The sequence below is a fragment of the Chenopodium quinoa genome, unplaced genomic scaffold (genome assembly GCF_001683475.1).
Source record: "Chenopodium quinoa cultivar QQ74 unplaced genomic scaffold, ASM168347v1, whole genome shotgun sequence".
NCBI lineage: Eukaryota > Viridiplantae > Streptophyta > Magnoliopsida > Caryophyllales > Amaranthaceae > Chenopodium > Chenopodium quinoa.
The window spans coordinates 376,842-388,572 of record NW_018745247.1 but is presented as its reverse complement, the minus strand read 5'-3'; the positions used below and the strand labels follow the sequence as shown (position 1 = coordinate 388,572).

At 44.0% G+C, this 11,731-nt stretch overlaps 1 protein-coding gene across 1 annotated transcript; it reads right to left on the bottom strand.

Annotated features, from left to right (window-relative positions):
• Positions 1–9,968: 9,968 nt before the first annotated feature.
• Positions 9,969–11,494, bottom strand: LOC110711224. The gene is made up of 2 exons (XM_021889598.1): positions 10,210–11,494; positions 9,969–10,053 (listed from the first exon to the last, which is right to left on the bottom strand). Exons 1-2 carry the CDS (start codon positions 11,229–11,231, stop codon positions 9,969–9,971), a joined length of 1,107 nt encoding a protein of 368 aa, XP_021745290.1. The 5' UTR covers positions 11,232–11,494.
• Positions 11,495–11,731: the final 237 nt, after the last annotated feature.

Below are 11,731 nucleotides of genomic sequence, written 5' to 3'. Positions count from 1 at the left end.
CAAGGATAACTCTATCACTAACCAAACCAGTGGTAGCAGTTGACATCTGAGTCAGATGACCGCCTGTATTACTTGGGATAAATGCAGGGGGTACCTCTTGAGTTAATAGCCAACAAACATTGGCGAATCAAGGGGTCTAGCCGGCGACCGCCGCCTGTACCTCTACTTCTCAAGCAAGAGTGACGACGACTGAGTAACACCAACGTTAACTCATAGTCACTCCCTCAAACTTGGTATGGAACTCAAACCCCTATTCCTACTAGGTAACCTATTGAGTTAATAGCCAACATACATTGGCGAATCAAGGGATCAGCCGGCCTCCGCCACCTAGTACCTCTACTACTAAATCTAGAGTGTGACGGAGACTAAGTAACTCCTATGTTAACTTATAGTCACTCCCTCAAACTTAGTATGGAGCCTAAAAGGTATGAGTCGTCCGCCTGTTTTAGCAAACAGGGGCTCTCAACCACTACTCCTGCTAGGTTAACAAATTATGAGTTAAAAGCCAACAAACATTGGCGAATAAAGGGAAACAACCGGTACCCGCCGCTTGTTATCTCTACTACTCAGTTCCTTGGCGACTAGGTAACACTCATGTTTACTTGGTCAGACCACTTTCCTACTTGTTAAATTTACAAATGACAGGACCGCCTGCCCAAAAAGGATCCAGACCTTAAAATAGTTCGAATACCGATTGGATAAATGGCCAACTGATCGTCTATCTTGGAAACAGACAACCAGTCGTCCAGGGGCATAGGCGGCGTGACTAACTATCCGTACCTGTCTGCAACTATCGGCTATGTAAAACAGTCAGTCTAGTGAACAATTGGATATTAGAATATGGAATACTTAGACAATTTGAGGCAAAACAAAAATTCATTAAAAAGAAGCCGGTCATTAAAGACCGGCAAAATATTCAAAGCCCCGCCCCCTGGCCGGGTAAATACAAAACAAACGGCACGCAGGCCGTGGAAAGAATACATAAAGCTTAAGAAGGGGGCAGATCTTCAATATTAGCAGCTGCCGCCTGGTCAGCACTCTTCTTGCTGGACTCGGCTTCAGTTGCATCCTTTTTTGATGCATTACCCCCAAGCGGCACAAGCGCCACTACCGGCTCCTCCCCTCCAACGCTTCCTCCAACGCCACTTCCTCAGCAGCCGCCAGGATCTCTTGATTATATTTATCCGAACACTGGCGGTACGTTTTTTCCCAAGAGGCAAAGTCGGCATTGGGGAAGAGGCGGCCCCAAGTCATGCGCTGGATTTGAGCGGAGTCTTCCATCATCTCCCGGACCAGCTCTTTCTTCTCTTGCTCGGCCTTTTCCGAGAGCTCCTGGGTAAGACTCTTCTCTTGGGTCACCAGGCTTTCCTTTACGCTGGCCAAGGATTTCTCCAAGGCTTCGTATGAGTACATCTTTAGGCGAAGAGGTTTCAGCTCGGCCTTGAGATTGGTGATGGTCGCCTCCAGCTCGCCATTCCTTTTCTGGGCCGCCTTTAACTAAGCTCAAACAGCGACGGTAGCCTGCGCCTAATAATAAAGAATATCAATGGTCAGAACTTCATTTTGGGCAATTTGAAACATTGCCTTATCACAATTGGAGGCGGCCATAGCTTTTGCTGCCTTTACCTCTTTGTTCTTCCGGTCAAGCGGCTTGCGAAGGCCGTTCACTCGGAGCAGGGCCTAAGTAAAAAGAAACAGGCGTCAGTTTCCAAACAAAAAAGAAAACAGGCGTCCAGAAATTCAAATACTCAAAAATATGCTAAGTATATACCTCAGCAAGGACCCCTGCAATCCCGTCTAGGTCAAGGGTGCCGACACCCCCTGACGCCTCCCTTTCAGCTAGAGGAACTGCCCTGATCATAGACTTGGCCATCTCTACCAAGTCAGGCTCCTGAGGGCCGGCTGCATCAAGCATAAACAAGCGGATTAGACCTAGTAAAAAAAGGGAGCGAGTCTAAAATTTACAAGGACAGCTTCATACTTCTAGGAGGCCCAGTTGGAGTTTTAGAAGAAGTGGCCGGCTGTTTTCTCAGCCGCCACATGTTTCCTGGCAGAACCAGGAGAGCTCCCAACAGTCGTCCTCCGGGCCTTGGGGTCCGGCTGTTTGGGAAGATGAAGCTCTTGGAGCACCCGTCTAAAAAGAAGAAAAAAGTCAGTATAATGCATAAACACAACTCCAAAAAGAGGGTGAAAGGTTCGAAGCTCACCAAGGGTGCCCCCTTCTTGGGGGAGTCGGTTGAAGCTTGTGCATGATGGAGGCCGGCAACATGGCCGCCGCAGTCTTGGAGGCGGTGATTTTGCTCATGGCGTCAAGCTGCAAAAACAAACAGCAAAGTTAATAAAAGTCATAACAAGAAATGTATGGAACAACAGAGTATTCGACAGGCCGACTACCTCTTGAGCACCGACTGCTGAGGCCACAGGCGGCCAAAAAAGTACTCGTCGTAGAGCCATTTTGAAGCTCGGGACGCAGTGCAGGAGTACTTGCTCTCGTACCCCTGAAGTAGAGTCGACCCTCAACTCTACTTTAAAGAGTCCTTTATCAAAGATCTCTTTCTTAGCCTTGGGGGGAACAGGCGGCATGCTACGGCCGCCTGCAAGAAGGGGCGGATTCCTGTTCCACCTATTGAAGCGCTTGTTCAGCTCAATGTCTGAACTCTCAATGATGAGGAAGGTGCTCCGCAGTCCTTCCACTTGTTTTTGCTTTACCTCTCGTCATGAGGTAGCCCCTGTGGCTTGTCAATTGATACCAGCCGGTACCGCCTGTCTTAGGGGTCCGGTTGAGATAGTTCATATGGGCGAAAGCCTCGAAGATCGGCTCCACCCCGTGCAGTTCGCACCCGGCCACATAGCCGAGTACGTTGACCTAGGAGTTTGGGGCTAACTGCCATAACCCCAACTCATACCCATCCAAGATCCGCTGAACAACCGGATGTAATGGGAAGCGCAGCCCTGCCTTGATGGCCGCCTCGTAGCAGCCAAAGCAGGCGCTATCATAACTGGAAACCAGCCGGCCAAACAACTGTGTCTTCTGGATCCGGCACAAAACACTAGAAAGTCGGGGCCCATGGTGTGGTTTTGCAATAAAGCTCTCCACTTTTCTCTTGCATGGCTGTTATCCGGCCCCGAGGTACCGTGCAGTAGTAGGGGGTATTTTACTCTCGGTAAGAGGCGGATGGCTCCGCCCAAATGTCCCCCTTCTCAACTGCGTGAGAAAGTCTCGCCTCTTGCAGGCGGCTGTTTTTTCTCTTCTGTGTCCAAAGAAGCATGGCCAGAAGAGCTTAACTCGGAATCGTCCTCTGACGAGTCCGAAGAGGAAGACTCCTCCCCTCTCCCGGAGGGGCCCGCCTCCTCTCTTTGGAAAGAGCAGATTTGTTAACTGTTAAATGGGAAGGGGTCACTATGACTCCTCCCACAGAATTGCCGGCTTTCAGGCCGCCTTGTTTCACTTCCACATCTGGCGCCTGGTCAGATGTTTCACTAAGCGGCACCCTGTGGGAGGAGCCGTCAGAATTTGAGATCCTAGCAGTCTTTTTTCGTTCTGGCCATCCTGCTCTGCATAGACACATATACAGTCGGACTTTGTATAAAGGGCAAAGATGGGTCCGGAAAAGGGCAGGCGGCACTCCTAGTCCTAGATTCAGCCGTCCCCGGTGACCGGCTGATCACTAAAACTAGGTCGTGTCGTGTGCTTCCGTGGTGCCATTTCAAAAAAATAAAAAGAAAATTAAGAGAAAGAGAACCGACAGTTACCTGAACGAGTGACGATTGATGAAGTGCTGAAAATCCTGTGCAGTCGGCTTGTCAGAACAGGCGGTAGGCAGAAAAGGTCCAAAATGTCAGAGCAAGTTCAAGGGTCCGAATGTTCTCTCTCAAAGTTCTCAAGTGTGAAAATGACTCAAGACAATCCTCCCTTATATAGGCGAAGTGAGAAGGCGAAGGGTCACTTTCAGAATTCAAAATTTGGGCGGGAAAATCTCTCGTCCTTTCGCCGACTGACACCTGTAGAAGGTCGCCGCCTGTTACAGTGCGACACCTGTCACAGGTAACACGTGACCAGTCACGTGCCACCTGTGAGGGGCAAATGATTAGGGGATTTTGCTCCCACCAGTCGGAATGCGCCACGTGGGCCAATCAGGTCCTGCCAAGTGTCCCCCAGTTGGAACTGTCAGGGCTTGCCACGTGGCACGCGCTTATTCGTCCACCTTGGACCTGTTATGTCACGACATGTGGCATACTCCATGCCTAATGGAGAAACCGGCCACCCAGACCCAACTTCCGAGGGAAGCCCAATCAGCCCTAGGTTAACCTAAACCTAGGATGGGCACGTTTCCCAAGGTTATAAATACCTCCCTTAATCCTCATTAAGGGGGATAACGAAAAAACACATTATTTACACACAGTAATAATCGGCTGATCTCGCTAACAAAGCAGATTACCTTCATTAAACACTCTCACCTAGAGAGCCAATCATTTTAATTTCCGCATTAATTACTCCTTAATCAAGTACTAACTTGACCGTTGGAGGCGGAGCTCCCAGGAGTCTCCGTTATTTTGCAGGTACAGGCGTCCGGTTCCAGTCTCGGAATTGTAACTCTCCCGCAGGACATCAGAAAACCCCGAAACAACTACCCTAAAACTGATTTTACTATAGCAACTACTACCTTTTTTTACTAATCCGCCTACTTAACCTCATAATGATACCATTATTCATCTAAATTCTAATTAGTAGCTCTAAAACCTTAATTAATTAGATAAACCCTAGCACCACCTTCCCACGACCATTGTACCACCTCCGACGGCCCCTCTTCGGCCCCTTACCACCTCCGACAGCTCCTCCACCATGAAACTCACTCCCTGCGCTCAATCCCCCAGGCCACCACAAAACCCACCATCACGTTCCCCCACTACAAAATCCACCCTCTTCTTGTTTCCCCACCAGATTTCCATCTCTATATCGCTTTTCCGGCACATCATTCCCACCCCCTCACCTTCCATCACCACAAAACCCATCATCCCTACCATTCCCCACAACGAAACAAAGCCCTATCCCGTGGATGGGCTATTTCCGGGGGCTAGAAGAAGGGAAGAGGCGGTAATCAGGGTTGAGGAAAGGGGAAGGGTGGGTTTTAAGGTTTGGGGCAAAGGAAGGGGCGGTAATTGCGGTGGGTTTCGCAATGGAGGTGAGTTTTTTTGGTGGATGACAAAGAGAGAGTGGATTTCGTAGAGGGGGAGCCGCCGGAGGTGGTAAAGGAGGGCTGCCAGAGGTGGTGCAAGGGTTTATCTGATTAATTAAGGTTTAAAAGCTATTAATTAAAATTTAGACAAATAATGATGTCATTAAGAGCTTAAGTAGGTTGATTAAGAAAAAAGGTAGTAGTTACTAGAATGAATTTGTTTTTTGGGTAGTAATTAACAACTTTTTTTTTTAGGGTAGTAATTCACAAAGGATCCCTTTTTGAGGTAGTAATTAACAAATTTTCTTAACTTTTAATAAAGAATGGTAGTTTTTTTATTTTAATTATTTATTGATGGTAGTTATTTTCAAAAAAAAAATGAAGGTAGGTTTTTTTTTATTTTTTTATTTATTTTTATTTAAAAAAAATAAAAGATGAGAGGGGTATTTTGGGAAAGAAAAATTTATCACCCAAAACCCCCCTTTAACTTTATATATTTTTATAGATAGATATAATTTTTTAATGAAAATTTATTAAATAATAACAATAATAATAATAATAATAATAATAGCAAAAAATTCTCTCCCGTTAGGTGATTCTGTTAGGGCTGAGGGGTGGATTTTCCGGCGTCGGTTACATTCTCCGGAGTATCAGGCGGGGATTTTCTCCAGTCTCTTAGGCGAGTGTATCATCAACGTTGTCGTCGTCTAGTTCTATCGTCATACGGGTGTAGCGTAAAGATCTCTTCGTAAAGGATTCTTATTTGGGTTGAGTGTGCGTGGCTTTAGGGCATTTCTTCCAGCATTCTGGTCAAGTTTTCCCGTTGATTTATTAGGTTTTCCTGGCGTTTGGTCTCAGACGGTTTAAGTTGCGGTTTAGGTGTATTTCATGGTGTTTTGCATCCAATTTTGGTGGATTTTCAAGCGAAGCTTTGCTCTGTTTTCAGGCGTCGTTCTGGCGTTTTTCAGGCGTCATTCTGCTCTATTTTCAGGTGTGGTTTGGGGCGAATTTCAGGCGTTATTCGTGTGTGTTTTGGGTATAATTGCTGGCTATTCAGGCAATATCCCTTTGGTTTTGGGGGCAGTTTTTGGTGCAATTTCCTTGGTTTTGGGTTATTTTCAGGCGTGTAAAAGGCAGTTTTCAAGGTGTTTCACGGGTAGTTTTCAGGCATTTTTTTGGATTGGCTTTAGACAGGTTACACTAATTTCGGGCGACTATTTTTTTCTTATCAGTTTTCATGCTCGATTGTGACTATTTTTGTGCATTTTGGCTCTAGTTTTAGGTCTGTTTTTTGGCAGTTTCTGGTCAGTTTTGCTGCGCTTAGGGTGCTGGTAGTTTTTGGTGTAAGCTTCGTGCTATTTTCTGGTCAGTTTTGGAAGCTTTTTGCAGCATAATTTGATTTGTTGTACTTCGTTGTTTTATATCGTATCGGCTTTGTTGGTGTTAGCAGCTTGGGTAGTCTGGTGGTGACTGTGTGTAGCTATGTCGGCTGCCCGGTTAAGTTTCATTGTCCCTTTGTGGGTCTTATTAGTTCTTGTCAAGATGGAAGTGGCAATAACCTTACTTCTCAAGCATCTTAGTGATCGTCATTTTTATATTGGTGCACGTGATATCACACGTCATTTCTTACTTCTAATTTGGCTATTTATAATGACGCTGAAATTACTTTTTCACGTATGGATATTTGGTTATGTGGGGTTTGCTACAAAATGCATACGCATCGTACTAAGTGTCGTCATAGTCCGATTGAGTTTGTGTCACCTCCAGATGAAGGAGATGGTATAGTTCGTTTTGTGCTTTATGGTTTCTCCAAGCCGCAAGCTCCCTCCTTTTAGGCTCAGCTTGGACGCATGTAAGATCAACATTGTGGTTTTGATGTGGCTTTTCTTGATGGTTTGTTCTCCAAGGGATTTTGTATTGTGAAGTCTATACCTCCCAAGTGTCGTTTGGGGTTTTCTCGGGTTTCCAAAGGTGCCCTTGATAAGGTGATCTCTAGGCCTGATGATATTTCTAGTTGGGTCTCAACCTTTCGCTCACGAATCAGCTTAGAGTCTAGGTCTTCGGTAAAACGTCGGCATCAAGAAGAGAGTATCTCCCGTGCTATTTTTTCATGGAGTGCACCAGGTGGTAATTTGCAGCTTGTGAGTAGGGATGACAATGGGTCCATGACCCGACCCAGACCCGGTTGGACCCGACCCATATTTTACGGTTTGGGTCCTTAATTTTTAGACCTGATGGGTCTGGGTCGGATATGGGTCTAAGCTTAATGGGTCGGGTCTGGGTCTGGGTTCGGGTCTAAAAATTGTAGACCCAGACCCGGCCCAGATTCGACCCATGCATGGACCCATTTTTATTTTATTTTATAAATAATTAATATATATTATATTAGTTATAATATTATTAAAAAAATAACTTAATATACTATGTAATTAGAGGTTGAGAATATAGACTTTTATGAAAGTGAGCAAATAAAACAGCAAGTAACCAAGAAATTAAGTTTTAGCATAATATGATTTTTTTTCTTCTTACATTGTCTTTACTTTTTAATGAACAAATTATTAGTGTGTCAAATATATGAACAATTTTTTTAATGCATCCTTTTATTATTTTGAAGTAGTAGTATAATTATATATTTATAATATATATACAAAATTATAAATATTAATAAAAATCATAGTTGTACCCGTTTTAGTCCCGAGACCCGCTAGACCCGAAGGATCTGGGTCTGATTTTTTTAGACCTAGTGGGTCTGAGTCAGATCTGGTTCCACCTTCAAAATTCCGAGTCTGGGTCTCAGTGGACCCGACCCATTGCCATCCCTACTTGTGAGGGATACATTGGCAGAGGATTCTCCTACTTTATCAAAGGTTGATGATGAGGACCTTGATTTAGAGGAGCGTAATATCAAGAAATGTCATAGGAAGATTTGTGATGGTCATTACACTGCAGCAGTTCAGGTTCTTTCTTCTTCAGGCGTTGCTCCTTATAATAACGCCACTCTTGCGGATTATGTGCTCAGCACCTTATGGATTGCTTGATTGGTGGTGTTGTGTCTGTATCAGATGAGTTAGTTGAATCCATTTTCGGGGTGCTTAATCTTTTTCTAGCTGGAAATTGTCCTATGGAACTAGGAGAGTATATTGCTAGTTCTCCTCTTACACCACTTATCAAGCATGGTGGTGGTATTCGTTCAATAGCTGTGGGTATTATTTGGCGGCGTCTGGTTTCGAAGGTGGGTGTTGTTATGGTTGGCTAATCTTTAGAAAGTTACTTTGATGGTCTTGAATTTGATGTTGGGGTTTCTTCAGGTGGTGAGGCAATTCTTCATGCTGTGAATCGTTGTTGGTGGATTTTCAAAATGCCTTTAATCTTTTTGATCGAACGGTCATGTTACGTGAAGATTATCGTCGTTTTTCGGGCATTTTGCGGTGGGTTGAATTCTGCTATTCTAATCCAGCTATATTATATTATGGGGACCAATCCTTATGGTCGTGTCAAGGAGTGCAGCAAGTTGATCCCCTTGGCCCTCTACTTTTTGCTTTGGTTTTATAGCCTTTGGTTTGTAAAATCATAGATGCTTTTGACTTATGTCTTCAGGCGTGGTATTTGGATGACGACACTATTATTGGTGACATCTTGGTGGTGAGGAAGGTTCTGCATTTATGGAGGAAAGACCTCGACTTGGGTTATACCTCAATGTGTAAAAAACTGAAGTTTTTGGCTTTCAGTGGACCCTCGAAGCAGGCTTGTGGGTGTCTTTCCTCCTCATATTACTCGACCTTCACATGGTGTGAAACTGATTGGCGATCCCGCTAGTTCTGATCCCACTTTTGGAGGTGACCTTATGATGTAGAAGGTGACCAAGACCATTGCTCTAATGGATAGGGTTGCTAAGCTCGATGATCCCTAGTGTAGTTGGCGTTGCCTAGGGCATGTACCGGAGTTTCCAGACTACTTATCCTGGCGTAATTGTCCTCTTGGTACTTTTGTGGTGGCTCAACGCGCTTTTGATTAGGCTATTCGATCGTCCTTGGAGCGTATCGTTATGCGGTGAGTCTGTTTAATGGAACGGTAGGGTGTGACATTTTGAGTAATCGTAGTGAGGTCTCTGCCCCTAAACTTATGAAGAAATTGGCAGATATATATTTCACAAAGGTTATCGCATCTGCAGAATCCGCCTTCACTTTATCTCCTCGTCAATCAACGTTGTGGAAATCGCAGCAAGGATATCACACCTCTACTTGGCTTCGGGCAGTTCTTAATTCTGGGTCAGTCGATTAACGCAAAGACATACTGATGTGTGTTGTGCTACCGCTTGGGTGTTCCTTTATTCTTTGTCTCGATGCCGTGCTCTACTTGTTCAAGGGTTTTTACTGGAGATATTTTCAGCGACCACGTGGTGTCGTGTGTTGGCATTGTAGGCATTAAACATCGGCTTAACGTTGTTTGGGATACCTTTGTTGATATTTGCTATCTATCAGGGATTACAGCTAGAAAGGAGGTTGACATAGGATTGTCTGGAGGGAATGACGGGGCCCTCAGACCTGCCGATGTGTTACTTTATTCATGGGATCGTGGTCGTGATGTATGTGTCGACTTCACAGGGTCTTCTTCTTTCACGCATACAGGGCTATCTGACTTTATTCCTGGACGGGTTGTGGCAGATGCGGCTCATCGGAAGCGGGTTAAGTATGAAGCTCGTTGTCGGGCGATTGAATATGGTTTTATTCCCTTCTCCTTTTCTTCGCTTGCGGAATTAGAGAAGGAGACTGTTACGATGCTGAAGCGGATTCAGAGGTTCTCGACGACGCAAGACATTGGGGCTCGTGTTGCACGCTTGCAGCTCATATCTTCACTTTGGTAGGCTTTGCTATAACTAGAAAAGTGGAGCCCAAATTGTAACTCGGCTTCCCACTAATTTATTGTAAGTTGTATGACTTTTGTTTTTGATATATAATAATAATAATAATAATAATAATAATAATAATAATAATAATAATAATAATAATAATAATAATAATAATTATAATAATAATAGTAATAAATGAATAAATAAATAAAGTAAACAAGACAAAAATGAAACATACCTCCAAGAAAAACAGAACCATCAGAATTGAATCCAATAGAGCCAGGATAGCTCCCAGGAATCCTAGTCGTTACAAAACCCCCAACACTCAGTCCTATTGATATATTCACACCACCACCACCTCCTCCTCCTCTTCGGCAACCACCACCGATTTTCAACTCCTCTAACAAGTGAGACCCTCGGCTACTACTCACATGAAACAACCCTTCCTGCGTCTTACCAATCCCCGAACTTGCCGTAGAAGAAAAACTCCGCTGAAACAGCAGCTTCGTTTTTTCACCTTCACCAGTAAACTTAACATTATCTTCATTTGAGTTCAAAACATTTATCTCAAAATACGCTTCTTGCGGAAAGGATTGAACCATTGGTGGCCCTGGCAAAGGTAACGCCATCCTCCCCACCGATTTCGCCACCGAAGATAAACTTGCAGCCACGGCTCCACCACCATGGTTTAAGCCTTTTATTTTGAAGGACAACTTTTGCATAAAATCAACTGATCCTGAACCAATTTCCCAACTCTCTTCAACCTCATTAATACTAGTCGAGTTATTAATACTGCTACTGCTATTTTCTCTGCTGCTGTAAAAATCCCCTGTAAGTCGCAGACTCCCAAATAAAGATGATCTAACAGACGGAGAACTCGACACGTGACTATTAAAGGCAAATCGTGACCATCCATTCTCGACAGCGTCGGTGATCAAAGCTGGATGATCAGCCCAATTGAAGAAAGATTTTGTAGACGAACCACGGCGGAAGAAATGAGAACTTAGCCTTCTCTTGCTGTTTTCTTCTGTCTGTAACGGTGTCGTTTTAACCTCTGTTTCGACTCCTCTGACTTCTTGTTCATGGCGCTGTGTTGCAACACTCCTTAAATTAGACTTTCGACGAATCATCAGAATCAAGAAAATGATCACCATAAGTCCGGCGAAAATCGCAGTAATTAACGCTTCACGCCAACCAAACATCATCGGTTATCAGCCTTTAGGTGGTCGGGGGATAGAGTTTAAGGGAGAAAGTGGAATTTTCAAAACTTCAAGGAGTTCAAAGAAAACAATAATATATGCAAAGGAATATTTGTGAAGAAAATTGAGACAAAACGTGGACTAAAGAATTGTTCAAGAAAGGTAGGAAAGTTAAAGGAATCATCAAAGTCATGATTCTAGAAATATACATGCGGGTTTGACACAATAAGTATTTTTTTATTGGGACCAAAAATATTGTAAATTATTGATCAAGTCTTGTTATGGTGTATGTTATGATGTACAAAATTCATTAATTTAACGGTGCCGGCACCCTTTTGCACTTTTGAATTTGCGTGCTTCATGTTTGCTCTAATTTTATTTGGGTACATTAAAATTGCGTAATTGATGTATGAACCTACTAAATGACTTGAGAAATATTAAATGAGCTGAAAAATATCGTTTGGTACCCTTGCATCCGGATGTGGTGTGAATTCTTAGATGACTTC

Bases quoted from the DNA above. Each gene is read 5' to 3' on its own strand.
- LOC110711224 (XM_021889598.1), bottom strand. From the start codon at position 11,231: ATGATGTTTGGTTGGCGTGAAGCGTTAATTACTGCGATTTTCGCCGGA. The intron at 10,054-10,209 runs TTATTATAATTA...CCACTTTTCTAG, and splicing joins TTATTCATTTATTACTATTA to TTATAGCAAAGCCTACCAAA.